The sequence below is a fragment of the Rattus norvegicus genome, chromosome 1 (assembly GCF_021556685.1).
Source record: "Rattus norvegicus strain SHRSP/BbbUtx chromosome 1, alternate assembly SHRSP_T2T, whole genome shotgun sequence".
NCBI classification, from domain to species: Eukaryota; Metazoa; Chordata; class Mammalia; order Rodentia; family Muridae; genus Rattus; species Rattus norvegicus.
Window position 1 is genome coordinate 256,028,168 of NC_141534.1, and position 15,760 is coordinate 256,043,927.

Sequence of the window (15,760 nt, forward strand, 5' to 3'; positions counted from 1 at the left end):
ATGTCTGCTCACTGGGATGACATAGAGTACAACATTCAGAGAAGTTAACTATTAAGTCGTCAGGATGAAAGGTCAGGAGGCAGGCCTTTAACTGGGCTGTGAGAATGGAGAAAGCACGGTGCACTTTAACATCTGCTTTCCCAGAGGAAAAAGTAAAGGAGAAACAGTACAATCATAGAAGAGTCTTCGTAACAGAAGCGCGAGGAGAGCATTATGGACAAGTTCTGCAACTCTACTTTTTGGGTGAGAAATTACATTTATTCTCACGGTTTCCTCTTCTCAAACTTAGGCAAGCATGGCCACCAGTGTGAACCAGTAAACTTAGAGGTATAGTTGGCCTAAAGTTCCGTTGTTTTTTTTAAGGAAAAAAAATGCTTAATTTACCCACATGATTATAACACATCCAGGAAAGGCATTCCATTTTTAAAATTTTTTTCCTTAGCATTTGCTTACTGCATTGCAGATGATTCTCTTGGACTGGATGCAGAGGAGCCTTTTATCAGAGAAATAAAGAAAAATGCGATTTCTTTAGGCCTAGAAAAGGAACTGTTAAATCACTCTTTGTAGGGTAGGAGGAAAAGAAGAGGCATATATCTGGGCTTACTGATGTCATTAATGGCCTTCCATAATGTTGAGAGGATCAGGAACGACATTAGACCGTCCTTAATGTGTTAGGAAGAAGCCCCCATGCTTCATGGCCAAGTCATGAAGACTATTAGAAGACAGATGCTCAACCATCTCTTGAGCATCCCCTTTGAAGGCTGGGCATGGTGGCACACACCTTTAATCCCAACACTTGGGAGACAGAAGCAGGCAGATCTCTGTGTGTTTAAGACCAACTTGGTCTACAAGGCAAATTCTAGGATAGCCAAGGCTGTTACACAGAGAAACCCTGGAGAGAGGGGGGGGAGGGGGGGCAGAGAGAGAGACAGACAGAGAGAGACAGAGACAGAGAATTTCTTTTTAGAATTATTCTACAGATCATCCTGTCAGGCACTTTAACCTTTCCTTTAAAACATCAGTACGAATAGATCTGTTTAAAGGTATCTATAGAAAAAGGAACACCTACTTCGTCTGACCAACCCAAGACTGCTACCTCTACACAAGTCCATCTCCACGGACTATTTACATGAAACTCTTGTTTAAAACATGTCCAACGGTGTCTTGTTATCTCAGCACTGAAATGTACCAGGTCCTCTTGGTTTTGCTAAAAGCCTTCTCAGCCATAACAGGCTAGCGTCATAGCATGCCTAACCCTTCTGTCTGGTACCTGCAGGTTAGATTATCTACCGGTGTGTTCAAACAGCGCTAGAAACCACGACACGTGTTCTTACGCCTGGGAAAACTAATTTCCCCTTTGGATAGAGGAAAAGTCTTTCTTCTTTCTGTAATTTGGAAAATATTTTAGCAAGTTTTAGGCAGACCAGTCAGTGTAGAAATTCACTTAAAATCGCATGAAGATAGGTGGGATTGCCAGAAAAGCCACTAAATGCAATTAAATGGTGAATATGCTTTCGTGTAATATGCTGTATTAATGATGAGAAAGCCAGATGGTTAAAAAGTAAAGCTTGTGGTAGGGGAGGAGTTGGATTTAAGTTGGTTGGAAGCATGTGGAGAATGCTGGGAGAATGGGGTGTCTTTTAAAGCTATGTGTCCAACAGCCTTCCCCTTTTGGTCCCCCAGGATCTCTCATTACTGGAAAGTCCAGAGGCTGACCTGCCTCTTTGTTTTGAGCAAACTGTTCTGGTGTGGATTCCCTTGGGCTTTCTTTGGCTCCTGGCTCCTTGGCAACTTTACAGCGTGTACAGATCCAGGACCAAGAGATCTTCTATAACCAAATTCTACCTTGCCAAGCAGGTACAGTAACCCCACTGCTTTCAAACTCTAATTCCTCGGCGTTGAGATGGGGCGTTTTCTTCCTTGTCCCAGTCTCTCATCAGTTTGCCAGGCAATCCTGCTTCAAGCAGAGCCATGCATGGTCCTGTTTAGGTCTCGACAGCCAGATTTCTTAGCCAAAGTAGCTGAGGCACAAACCTCTTTGAACTGCTCTACTAAGCCAGGGAGGTTGCATTTCAGTCCGCACCTACGCAAATGAACTATATAGCTTATCTCTTGCACCATCCCCAATAACTTCCCGAAACTTAGACCTGAAATGGGGTTTTATATTTTCCCATAGTCTTTTACCAGTCAGGATGAGCACTCATGGTAGAAGGGAGGCTTAGTGTGCGCGGTGACCAATCACAGCAGGAAGGAATGGGAAGAACACGGGCTACCGCAGAGACCCCCAGAGAATGAAAGGAGTAGATCAAAAACAATGACTTTATGAAATTCATAGGCAAATGGATGGAACTGGAAAATATCATCCTCAGTGAGGTAACCCAATCACAGAAAAACACACATGGTATGCACTCATTGATAAGTGGCTATTAGCCCAAATGCTCGAATTACCCTAGATGCACAGAACACATGAAACTCAAGAAGGATGACCAAAATGCGGATGCTTCACTCCTTCTTTAAAAGGGGAACAAGAATACCCTTGGGAGGGAATAGGGAGGCAAAGTTTAGAACAGAGGCTGAAGGAACGCCCATTCAGAGCCTGCCCCACATGTGGCCCATACATATACAGCCACCAAACTAGATAAGATGGATGAAGCAAAGAAGTACAGGCTGACAGGAACCGGATGTAGATCTCTCCTGAGAGACACAGCCAGAATACAGCAAATACATAGGCGAATGCCAGCAGCAAACCACTGAACTGAGAACAGGACCCCCGTTGAAGGAATCAGAGAAAAGACTGAAAGAGCTTGAAGGCGCTCGAGACCCCATATGAACAACAATGCCAAGCAACCAGAGCTTCCAGGGACTAAGCCACTACCCAAAGACTATACACGGACTGACCCTGGGCTCCAACCTCATAGGTAGCAATGAATATCCTAGTAAGAGCACCAAGGAAGGGGAAGCCCTTGGTCCTGCCAAGACTGAACACCTAGTGAATGTGATTGTTGCGGGGAGGGCAGTAATGGGGGGGGTGGGGGGAGGATGGGGAGGGGAACACCCATATAGAAGGGGAGGAGGAGGGGCTAGGGGGATGTTGGCGGAAACCGGGAAGGGGAATAACAATCGAAATGTAAATAAGAAATACCCAAAATGTAATAAAGATGGGGGAAAAAAAAAGAAAGGAGTAGATCTCAGCCAGCCCTAGTAACCAATGAAGTGTGGTCTGGCCATACTGTGAAGTCCCCTTGTAAAACCTACCATCTGCTTCCTTCACTACTTTTTATCCCTTCTTCTGTCTGTCCTCGTTTTAAAAGAGGTTTTTAAGAGTCCCTCGTTTGGTGAGCTTATGTACCCGTGGCCTATTGTCACCCTGGGACTTCGAGGTGATGACAATAGGAGTCACATGAACCCTGGGATGGAGGTGGGACTGGGAGCTAATGGATGAAAGCTGGGGGCTGGGCGGGGAGCTGGAGGCAGGAGGTGTTGGCTGGGGCTGGTGGCTGGGAGTGGGTTTTTGTCAAACTTTCAAAAGGAAAAGAATGCTCTTTGAGAACTTAGGCTGGGCTACTGTCTCCTTTGTCGGTTTAGGTGCCCAGCACAAGACAAAGCACTGAGTCAAGCATGTGTTGGACAACATCTGGCTTCACGCTTTTATACCTTTGTAGTTATTGTCAGTTAATTCAGGAGGTTTCCTCCATTTTTTTTGAGTTTCCAAGGAGGGAGTGGGCAGTGTGCAATTCAGACTCCAATCCCACTAAGGTCTGTAAGTTTCAAAAAGCCACTTTTTGAAATATGATTCACATACCATATAATTTTCCCGTTTAAATACAGTCGAGGGGCTGGAGAGATGACTCAGCGGTTTAGAGCACCTGACTGCTCTTCCAGAGGTCGAGTTCAATTCCCAGCAACCACATGGTGGCTCACAACCATCTGTAAAGAGATCCAATGCCCTCTTCTGGTGTGTCTGAAGACAGCTACAGTGTACTTATATATAATAAATGAATAAATAAATCTTTAAAAAAATACAGTCGAGGGCGGACTTTAATATCCATAGATTTGTACGTCATCACTGTGGTCCACCTTATAACAGTTCTAGTCATTTGAGGAGAAAGAAACCCTCTGTTTCTCTTAACTCTCAGCAAAACTAATTTCCTCGTTGTCTCTGATACACGAAGGGAACCATAGGTATGCGATCCTTCAGGCCTGGCTTCTCTTAGCATACTGTTTTCAAGCTACATCTTCATAATGTATTAAGTGTCTAATTCCCTTTTTATGGCCAAATATTACTCCACTTTATGAAATATAGAAAACTAACACTGTTTAAACGTGTTTAAGTTGAAAGTACAAGTCTCTACAGAGAATAAAAATCAATGTCTAATTCCCTCCCAGGCAGCTCTAATCTACTCCAGTCTGAGACCCATTTAAAGTGTGTTTTAAGTTTTTGGCCCCTCTTCTGAAGGTGTAGGCATAGGTTTAACTTCTTAAAATTTTCAAAAGGACTGCTTCTTTCTCTCAAACGGTAGAAGCATAATCCACCCTAAGTTCATTTTTCTGTGAAAATCTCCATCTGGCCATTTTTCTTCTCCGCCTCTTCTTCTCCCCGCCTTCGGACTCCCCCGCCACGCCCCTTTCATCACCACCTGAGTTGGCTCCGCTCTACGGTTTGCCCTTTAGTAACACATTATCTCATCTGGATTTAGTCAATCTGCTTGAGCAACATGTAACAATTGACTTTCTAGGTTCAGCTTCAGGGAAGAAAACAGGAGGCAATGAAGCAGATTGAATTTAAAAACAAATATTTGATGGCTGTGGAAATGCTAAAGTCAGAGCAAGAGGTATAGAAAAACAAGCTTGAGGTCAAACCAGTGAGATATGGGCATAATCGCAGAAGGATAAGATAAAACTTTGTCCTACGTGACTTGAAGAGTTAATAAGACTGAGATAAGAGAATGGAGTTTATTCCAGGGTGGAAGGGTTTAGCTAAGTATACGGGGGTGGGGGGTGGGGGTGGGGATCCGGTAAGAATGCTGTCTCATAGGAGGCAGGCTTCTGAGGAAGGTGACCCCTGAGAATGCTGGACCTGAAAGAAGTTGTCCCCCTGTCTGTCAAGGGAGCGTGAAAGTAGGTTCTGAGATAAGGCAGATCTGGCTGAAGCATCTGTCATTCGCAGAGCTCTGAGAAAGAAGGGTCTTGCAGAGGGGGAAGAATTAAATATGTGTAGTCTCTTCAATGCCAAGAAGATGCATTGTTTTATGGAAAGTTGTATTTTACATACACAGAAGTAACACGACATGGACTTAACAGGTTATGTTTAGGATTATGTATGTATACACAAATACATAAAGGCGTGCCATAGCGATTAACGAAAAAACGAGGCCCTAAACTTGAAGGAGAGAGAGGAAGGGAATATAGAAGGGTTTGGAGTGAGGAAAGCAAAGGGAGAAACACAATGAAATTAATAACCTTGAGTTTTGGAAAGTCCTCGTCTGATTTCTAATAATTCATAAATCGGAGCAGAGAATACTGAGGACCTAGTGAACCATTACACGGCTGTGTTTTTCTGCTGCACACTGAACTGTGTACATGTTTCTTTCTGAGGATATAGTGTGGTTATTGTAGGAAGTGTGGAGGCTCCAAAGAAACAGCAAGAAAACCAAATCTACTGATAATGATGTCACCCTGATACAACCCAGAGTGACACTGTCTTACTTTACCATCGACATTTTTAAGAGACAAACAAGAAAACATGCTTTTTCTTCATCCTTCTACTCCGAAGTCGTGTTCTGCAGAGGCCTCCGCGATGGCCACTTTGATGGTTTCATCTGTATCTGCCAGCGATGTGCTTCCATGTATATTTCCATCTGTCGAGTTATAAATGATGTGTCTCTCTCACAGATATGGCTGTGGTCTGTGACAGCGGCTGGGGAGAAGAAGGTGACAGTCAGAGCTGCCCCGTTGTGGCCGATCACAAAGGCTCAGTCAAGCCTTCGAGCTCTGATCTGTCCTGGTTCTTCTCACACTTTCAGTCTTCCTGGGTTGGATTTTGTTTTTCTCCAAAACACTTTTTCCCTACTTGTTACTTTCATGCTTAACTGTAAACTCCATCTCCTGATGTTCTTTTGGAAAAGTGGTAGAGGATTAATGTTGTCAGATTTCCTAGGTTCTCCCTCTTCAGGATAACATCATCAGATGAACCTTTTAGGATAACCTTAGAGCCCCTCAATCTTTGCATCTTAAAGGCACTCATGTTGAAGTAAAACTTGAAAAAGGAACATTTTCTATCATTCCTCACGTGCAGGATCTGCTCACTCTGGCTGCTACAGAATACCTTCTGCTTATGGAATTTCCGATCCACAATGATCTTTTTAGCCTGGCAATTTTGTTATAGTTTCCCTCAGAGTCTTGCCCTACTTATTCCTGGCCAGGTGCTCTTGATTCTTTGTATACTGACATCTCCCAAGAGCCTGGTTTCATAGGTCTTTACCACACTCAGTCTGAAGCTTTCTAATGGCTTCATAGGTCTTTACCACACTCAGTCTGAAGCTTTCTAATGGCTTCATAGGTCTTTACCACACTCACTCTGAAGCTTTCTAATGGCTTCATAGGTCTTTACCACACTCAGTCTGAAGCTTTCTAATGGCTTCATAGGTCTTTACCACACTCACTCTGAAGCTTTCTAATGGGAAATTGCTATGGTCTTTATTTCCTTTCTTCTAACTTTGAAATTGTGTGTCTTCATAGTGTCTTTCAGACAGATTGTGACATTAGTGGATTTTCCTCCCCAAATTCTCTTTCTTCCTCTCTTTTTCTGTCTCTGTCTCCTTCCTTCCCTCCCTCTCTCCTTCTCTCTCTCCTCTCTCTCTCTCTCTTTCACACACACATTCTCTCCCTTCTTTTAAAATATTTTTCTCTGTTCCTCAATGTGCTAGTATATTTTCTCAATGATTCCTCTCATTTGTCCTAAGAATCTTTACTTTAATAATTCGTAAATTATAAAGAACTTTTCTTAATTTCTGAATGTCCTCTTTTTTCTTTAAAAGCCTACTGTTTAAAAGATACAATGTCTTCTCAGGTCTGTCTGAGAATATTAATTTTAAAATTCTCTTCACTTACGATTTTTATGTGTTTGATCCTGTAATCAATTGTTTTATTTAATTATCTTGTCCATCTTCTTAGTTTACTGTTGTTTTTTCTCTATTTCCTAGCAATTCATTTGCATCTTTGAATAAGTAAAAGTATATATTAACAGAGTTAGCTGGAGCAGACCTCTCCTTTTTTGTGTGTTGACTTCCACAGTTTACCTCTCCCTGACATGAAGCCTGGCATTGAGTTGTGTCCTGGACAACTGTCTGGTCCCCTCGCCAGTTCCCCTGGGGGTGCGGAGGTGAAAAACAGCTTAGACGCATAGAAATTGGAATGAATTTTCTCTGGTTACCACTAGTGCTACTACCCAGTTCTAGGCCTGCACAGGATAGCGTTCACATACACTAGAAAGCTCTGCTCTTACATTAGTGGTTGATATGTTTAGTAGAACCCACAGCCATGGCGCGGGCACGAGGAAAGAAGGATCAGGTGGTAAAACGGAACCAGCTGTGGTTGTATTTTATAAATGCGGTATGCTGCAGTGAGGGGGAGCATCTTGGTGGGCCTGCCAATGTGTCTCCCTGAACAGTCAAGTCATGCGACAGACCTGGTATGAACAAGGTTGATTGGTGGGGGCCTGGAGAAGAGGTAGAGGCTGAGAAAGGAGAAGGATAGAGAAGGACAGAAAGAGATAGGAGAGAGGAATGAAGGTAGGACGAGGCAGAGGCTGGCTGGGAACATGGGAGGGAGGGAGGGAGAAGAAGGGAAGGGGAGAGGGAGAAGGAAAAAGAGAGGGAGAGGGGGGGAGAGAGAGAGAGAGAGAGAGAGAGAGAGAGAGAGAGAGAGAGAGAGAGAGAGAGGAGAGAGAGAGAGAGAAGCTGACCCTTATAAGCTTGGCTCTTGGCTCCCTGGCGAGCAGAAACACAAGCTGGTGCTATATCGCTATCGGGTGAACCTAGAGGAATGGCTAACATCTCCCTTGAGGGAGACACAGGCATGTTGGCCTTTCCTCTTTCCTCTTTGCTTCTTTTTTTTTCTTCTTTTCTTTTTTTTGTTTTTTTTGTTTTTTTTGTTTTTTGTTTTTTTTTTTTTTTTTTTGGAGCTGGGGACCGAACCCAGGGCCTTGCGCTTGCTAGGCAAGCGCTCTACCACTGAGCTAAATCCCCAACCCCTCCCCCCTCCTCTTTGCTTCTTAGCTGCCGTGGTGTAACAGACTCGGTCTACCAAGTGCTTCTACCGCATGGTCTGTGCTGCTACAGCCAAAATAAATGAGTATGAACTAAAAGCATGAACCAAGATAAACCGTTCGCCGTGTAAGACGCTTGTGCTAGATACTGTGTCACGGTGCCGAAAGGCTGACTAAAGACTATCGGAGTTGACTACAAAGAGCGCGCGTGTACCAGTTAAGACTTCCGCCGCATCATTTCTGTTGAAGTAGTCATTAAGCAATTTGTTATTATTTGTTATTTCGGTGACAAGAGGCACCGAAATGCCGACGAGAGGCTGATGGCTTTTATATTTCCTCTTGTACTCTCAGCGCATCAAGCCCATCACTTAAGCTAGTGTATGACTGTAATTGCTCCATGAAAACCGTCAAGTCTGTATCCAGAGGCAAACAAAGGTGCCAGGCCCTCTTGTGCATTGTTTACAAAAACATTACTGATGCCATAGCTCACCTGCTGTAAAAGTCAATAGTTAAGGTGTGAAAGTCTATGGCTTTTAGAATACTTTCAAATTTATGTGAACACCAGTACTGTCTAATTCCAGGACGATTCACCACTCTAAACCCAATCCTGAACCCAAGCAATAATCATCCATTTCTTCTCCGGTCCCATCTCACCCAAGTCCCCAGTAACTACTTGTTGCGGTAAATATTAAAAGATGGCTGAACCTTTTAACCTGCTCTAGCGCTGGCACTGTAGGGCCACAAGGCGCGCGGGGTGTCTTTATCTCAGCGGCTCCGAGCTGCCCCAAATACGCTCGGACTCAGGCGGTCCGAGAGCCGTTCCAGTGTGGCTCCTTGCCACACTGCTCCCTAGAGTTAGTTACGGCACCCGTGGGGCCATACGGAACCAACCATAATTTATCTCTGGTTAGTATCTCTCCCGGCGTCTCTGCTGGCTGCGAACTCTCTGGTTCCAGCTACCCCGTAAGATCAAGACTCAGCAAACTGCGACTCAACAATCAGATTTATATGTTAAATTCTCATTCCACGATACATCCACACAATAAACTCACAACCAATGGATAAGGATATAAACCGCCCACTGAGATGAGATAAAGTGGCCTACAGAAATCCGTCCCTTAAGAAATATTCATGGGGCTGGGGATTTAGCTCAGTGGTAGAGCGCTTACCTAGGAAGCGCAAGGCCCTGGGTTCGGTCCCCAGCTCCGAAAAAAAAGAACAAAAAAAAAAAAAAAAAAAAAAAAGAAATATTCATTACAACCTGTGTCTATGTAGAGACACATGGTGAGATCATTTACGTCCGCCTCCATGTTGTCTCTCCCTTTCCTGCCTCTCCCTCTCCTTCTAAAACCTCTGTTCTTGCCTCCCTCCCTTCTCATCCAACAACAGGCATTGTTGTATCTTGTGTCTGCCTTCACCTGCATGAGGACATCAACCTACAACCACCAACCTGTTTTCTGTCTACAGAATTTTCCTACTCAGCACACTTAAAATATGAATATATATATGTATTCATACATTAGTAACTAATAGTTTACTTAGCAAAGTAGTTTTAGGTTTATCTATGATGAAGCATGAATTAGTATTAAACTTTGTTTTCTTATAGCTAATATAAGGTTACTATCCGTTGCTAGTATGGTACAACCTCTTTACCACCCCGCACAGAAACTTAAGCAGTTTCTTCCTGCTATCTCCTGTTCTAGCCTGTGGCAACAACACATCTACTTCCGGTCTCTAAATCTACTTGATTTGGCTATTTCATATGTAAATGTAATTGTATATCTATGAGACTTACACTATGTGCCCCTTTGTATGTGACTTCTTTCATAGAACGCAAATTTATCCATGTTATATATCAACATTTCATTCATTCACCACTGAAAAATACTATATGGCTAGACCACATTTTGTCTTATCTACTCATCAGTTGATAAGCACTTGGATGATTTTCACCTCTATCTATATTAAACGACCCTGTTAGGCACATACATGTACATTATGTTTTTAGTGGGCATAGGCTTTCAATTTTTTAGGTACGTACTTAGAAATAGAATGGCTGGGTCTCTTGTGACTCCACTCCCTTGAGAATGGTCTCTCCTAGTAGCAGGAGCTAGACTGACAGCCAGAAGCCCTGAGCAATCCTTTAGCTCCTCCTCCTATCAGCAATGGACTTGCAGGCCCACAATGCCCTGGGGCCATGCTTGGCTTTTTACCTATGTTTGGATTTGAACCCAGGTCCTTATGCTCGAATAGTGCATGCTGCTACCTGCTGGGGCAACCTCCTTTCTGTAGTGTTCATTTGGATTTCCCTAATGACTAAGGATGCCGCACATCTTTTCATATGCTCCCTTCTGTCTGCCTAACTCCTTTGGAGAAATGCCTGTCCGACCCTTTAAAAATGAGGCTGGGTCTTTTGTTGTAAGAGTTCTTTGGGGGTTGGGGATTTAGCTCAGTGGTAGAGCACTTGCCTAGCAAGCGCAAGGCCCTGGGTTCAGTCCCCAGCTCCGGAAAAAAGAACCAAAAAAAAAAAAAAAAAAAAAAGAGTTCTTTGAGCTGTGGCTACAGACAGCACTTTGATTAGTGAAGAAAACCTTTCTCAGAATCCCCCAGCAAACTACCTGCGCTGGCTAGGTTTCTGTCAACTTGATACAGCTAGAGTCACTGGAGAAGAGGAAGCCATTATTAAGAAAATCCCTTCATAAGATTCAGCTGTAGGCAAGCCTTTAGGGAATTTTCTTAATTAGTGATTGAATGGGGAGCGTCCAGCCCAGTGGGGGTGGGGCCATCACTGGACTGGTGGTCCTGGGTTCTGTAAGAGAGCAGGCTGAGCAAGCCAGTAGGCAGTATCCTTCCACAGCCTCTGTATCAGCTCTCGGCTCAAGGCTCCTGTCCTGCTTGAGTTCCTGTCCTGGCTTCCTTCAGTGATGGACAGTGACTTGGAAGTGTAAGCCAAATAAACCCTTTCATCCCCAAGTTGCTTTTTTTTTTTTTTTTCCTTTTCGGAGCTAAGAACCGAACCCAGAGCCTTGTGCTTGCTAGGCAAGCACTCTACCACTGAGCTAAAGCCCCAACCCCAGCAATATCTATCCCCACTATCTCTACTTACTGTTGGCTTAGAACTGAGGCACATTGCCCATGGTTGAAGCAGTCACAAGATCAAGGACCACCATGACGGGTTTTAACTTACCTCTCGAAGTTGGAGAAGGGTTTTGGTTCCCTCGTGAAGTTCTGGTTCCATGGAGTATGTGGTTCCGATAAGTAGAGTGTATGTCACAATATGGGGGTGCTGTCGAGAGGACTAGGGTAGCTTTTAGTAAGCAACTCCACCAGAGTTCCAATAGGAAGTGGATGGTTGAAGTAAAACAAGAAAATTTGAGGCGGCTTTATTTCCGAAGGGCTTAGCATCCATAAGGTGAGCTCACACTGTAGGCTTCAAGAAATGAGGTGTAAGGGGGCCCTAATAGGACAGGAAGAGATACCCAAATAGCAACAGTGAGGTTTGGCTTAGACTCAGTGCTGCTATTTTTAAACATTGTTTTTGTTGACTTTGTGTGAATTTCCCCCCGATTCCGCGCATTTTCCAGTCCTTGCCTCTTCGCACTCTACCTCCGTAACTTCCCCAGCCCCCAAAATAAATTAAGAAACAAAATACACAGCAGAAAAAAAAAATCCTTGCTGTGGGAGCTGCAGCGTGTCACACAGGATACCCTTTAGTCCTTTATTTGTAAACGTTGATTGCAATGAGTCATTGATCTGGTTCAAGGCCGGTGACTTCTGCTACACCATCAATACTGAACTCTCACCAGGACTCCTCTCAGATAGCCTGTTGTCCCCTGAGTCATGGAGATCCTAAATCTTCGGTTCTGCAGGACCCGCCCCTTTCTGCAGGACCCGCCCCTTTCTGCAGGTCCCGCCCCTTTCTGCAGGTCCCGCCCCTTCAGGTGCTCCAGCAGCTCACAGATAGGTTGCATGTTGGGGTGGGCCAGCTCAAAGCCCTGGGTCTGGGTGGTAGCTGAGGTAGTCAACGCACCAGCTTTCCTGTGCCCACACTACCTTGGGCCAGCTCGTCCATATCCACACCATCAAGGCCAGCTGTCCCTTGCTGCCCAGGAGAGGGGCAGGGCCAGCTCTCCCATGCTCATAACCACCAGCTCTCCAGAGCTACCCAGGTGAGGGGCAGGGTCAGCTCAGCATGACCCTAGGACATCAATCTGGTTTCAGACTGCTGTCTGAATGCCCTTTGGTGGTAACATGTGCTACAAACATCCACAAAGATCCCTGCTGCCTTAAGGCCATGGACTCAGACAGACACGGGTGGGTCAGGCGGCAGCACAGGACTCTCACATCAGGCTGTTCCTTAACTCTATCACATCTCCAGTTCTGCTTATCTTTACAGAGCACTAACAGCTTTCTCTGCTTCTCTTTCTCTCCCATCTCTCCATCACGTACTTGCTCACGTGGTTACACCCCGCCCCCGGCTGCCTCTCAATGCTACCTTTTTAAGATGCATTTTGGGCTTGGGTTTCTCTGCTATTTATCTGTCTGTCTTAGTTAGGGTTTCATTGTTGTAAAGAGACACCATGACCAAGGCAACTCTTATAAAGGACAACATTTAACTGTGGCTGGCTTACAGGTTCTGAGTTTCAGTCCATTATCATCAAGGTACTGAGAGCTCTACATCTTGTTCCCAGGGCAAACAGGAGAAGACTGGCTTCCAGACAGCTAGAATGAGGATCTTAAAGCCCACGTCGACAGTGACACACCTACTCCAACAAGGACACACCTCCTAGTAGTGTCACTCCCTGGGCCAAGCAAATTCAAACCATCACAAGCCTTAAGCCTCAGAAGCTGAAAACATTCTAGACCTAGATAAGATTGTATGGAGGCTAGAAGCTTCTAGGACTAGGCCAAACTTACCTGACAGAGGCAGTGAGCCTCCAAGACCACAATTAAAGGCAAACAAAAGTTACTTTTACAAGTGATGAATGCACTCCTACATTTGTGCTTTGCACTTGTGTTTGTATAAACACACACACACACACACACACACACACACACACACACACTTCACTATTAAAAATAAGACCACAATTAACTTTTCATATATCCGCGGGAGGTAGGAAGGATGGTGAAAGTGAAGATTGTAGTACAAAAGGTTCTCGTTTGGAGACGAGGATACTAGTGTAACTTTCCCAAAATATAATTTTCCCGTAGTTGGTGCTAGGTGGATCTTTAGTACAATGTGGATAATGTTTTATTGGTTCATAGGAAAAAATTGGGGGCAGGGCACGAGGACATCCTGAGGTAAAAATCATTGCAGTTGCTTGCAATATCAACTTCAAAGGTTCTATGATGTCAAGTCGAGAGCCCATAACCAAAGAAAGAGAGGGGCATCAAACAGTTGAAAGGGATTTCTTTAAAAAAAAAAAATAGGATCTTGGAATGCAGCCCTGGTTGGTCTGGTACTCACTCTGTAGCCCAGGCTGTCCTGAGACTCCATCATCCTTCCTCTGTTTCTGGGTGCTGAGATTACAGGCTCCTTTCCGGCTTCAGTTCTCCTTTGAAACTTAGTGTACAGTTTTCTGTTTCTGTGCAGCAAGTTGCCTCCAAGTTTAACAGCTTAAAGAAGAGTGTGTGTGCGTGTGTGTGTGGGTGTGTGTGATGTGTGATTGTGTGAGTCTTGTGTGTGTGCCAGTGTGTGTGATGTGTATGTGTGATGTGAATGTGTGTGTGTGTGTGCATGAGTGCAATTGTGCATACATGTTCATGTTAATATGGTGCACATACATGTATGAGTGTGCATGTGAAGGTCAACCTCTAGGGTTATTCTTGAGCTACCCTCGTTTTTTTGGTTTCTTTATTTTTTTTTATTTTTTCAGAAAGAATCTCTCACTGGGACATGGGGCTTGCCCGTTAGGCTAAGCTGACTCCCTGGCAAACTCCAGGAAACCTTCTATTTCTGCATTCCCAGAGCTGGGATTACAGGCATGTACTATCAGGCATGTGTGCACGCACATGCACACACACACACACACACACACACCACATGCACACACACACACCACATGCACACACACACACACACACACACACATGGCCTCTATTGTAGCCCTGGCTGTCCTGGAACTCACTCTGTAGACCAGGCTGGCCTCTAACTCATAGAGATCCACCTGCCTCTGCCTCCTTAGTGCTGGAATTAAAGACTTGCACCATCCTGGCTGTCTCTGCCTAGCATTTCCACGTGAGTAAAGAACTCGAGTTCACACGAGGGGTAGCAAGCACCTCACCAACTGAACTATCTCTCCCCAGCTCCCTCTTCATTTATCTTTAACACAAATATTCTTATTTTTTTTAAATTAGAAAATATTCTTTATTGAACAGGTTCCTCCAAGAAGAAACTCATTTACCTTATATTTCCTATAGAATAGGAATCTTTGCACCACTTGCCTAGACTCTGCTTTAAGGTCTCTCTCATGAGTTTCTTGGCTGGAAGATCTGCTTGTAAGATGTTCATCCACGTATGTTTTAGCAGAAGTCCTCAGCTTCTTACTGGCTCATTTCCTAACCGAGTGGACTTTTCCCTAGAGCCCTCCAAATGTCTTCACAACAGGGTTAGGAGGCTTCTTGAGAACGACTGGCCTGAGAGACAACGCATCAGTGTGGCTTTCTATGGCCTTGTAACAGGAGCCATACATGATTACTTTTACCACTTTCTTTTTTTTCTTCTCAAGGCATGTATTTGTTTGTTTATTTATTTATTTATTTATTTATTTATTTATTTAATGGGCATACATGTCTCTGTGTGTGTGCCATAAGCTGCAGGTAGCTGCAGAGGCCAGAAGGGGGCATCACATCCAGTGCAGCTAGAGTTGCCTTTATAGTTGCGAGCCATCTATTAGTGGTGCCGGGAAGTTCATGAAGAAAGGAGTGACAGCAACGAAACATCACCGACACACCTCTAAAATCATCACAGCAAAAATGCCTATTGCAGCTGACTTTCAGCCAAGTTCTCACTCTGTAGCCCGGCCTAGCTTTGAACTCATCTTGCTCCCTCCATTGCCCATGTGCTGGGATCATGGTTATCATGGTTGGACTTTATCCATACTTGAACTGTGCACAGCTCTTTACACTAGGAATGTTTGTCAGGTGTGTTGTTTGAATCACTGTGTCGTCCAAATCCATCACATCCTTCCAAGAGGTTCCAAGAGCCTTAGAAACAGCGACACGCCCCTAACAGTCGTCTTGTCTCTTCTCAGGTGTTCGTCGTGTTTCTTCTTATTTTAGCAGCCATAGACCTGTCTCTTGCGCTCACAGAAGATACTGGACAAGCCACAGTTCCTCCTGTCAGATATACGAATCCAATCCTCTACCTGTGCACATGGGTAAGGTCCAGTACCACCTCTACCGTATTTAATTCTCGTAATCCATAAACAGCTGAAGCGTACTCTTTGGGTATTGAATTAAGTCCAGTTTCACCTGTCTTTTAAAAGAATT

General features: G+C 44.4%; 1 protein-coding gene across 1 annotated transcript in view; it reads left to right on the plus strand.

Moving 5' to 3' along the window:
* The window catches only part of Abcc2 (ATP binding cassette subfamily C member 2), a 58,734-nt gene continuing 42,974 nt past the window's right edge, over positions 1 to 15,760 (plus strand). The window contains 3 exon segments of the mRNA NM_012833.2: positions 1 to 243; positions 1,684 to 1,857; positions 15,523 to 15,648. Of these exon segments, the coding sequence (NP_036965.1) occupies positions 214 to 243; positions 1,684 to 1,857; positions 15,523 to 15,648 (330 nt within the window). The 5' untranslated portion in view covers positions 1 to 213.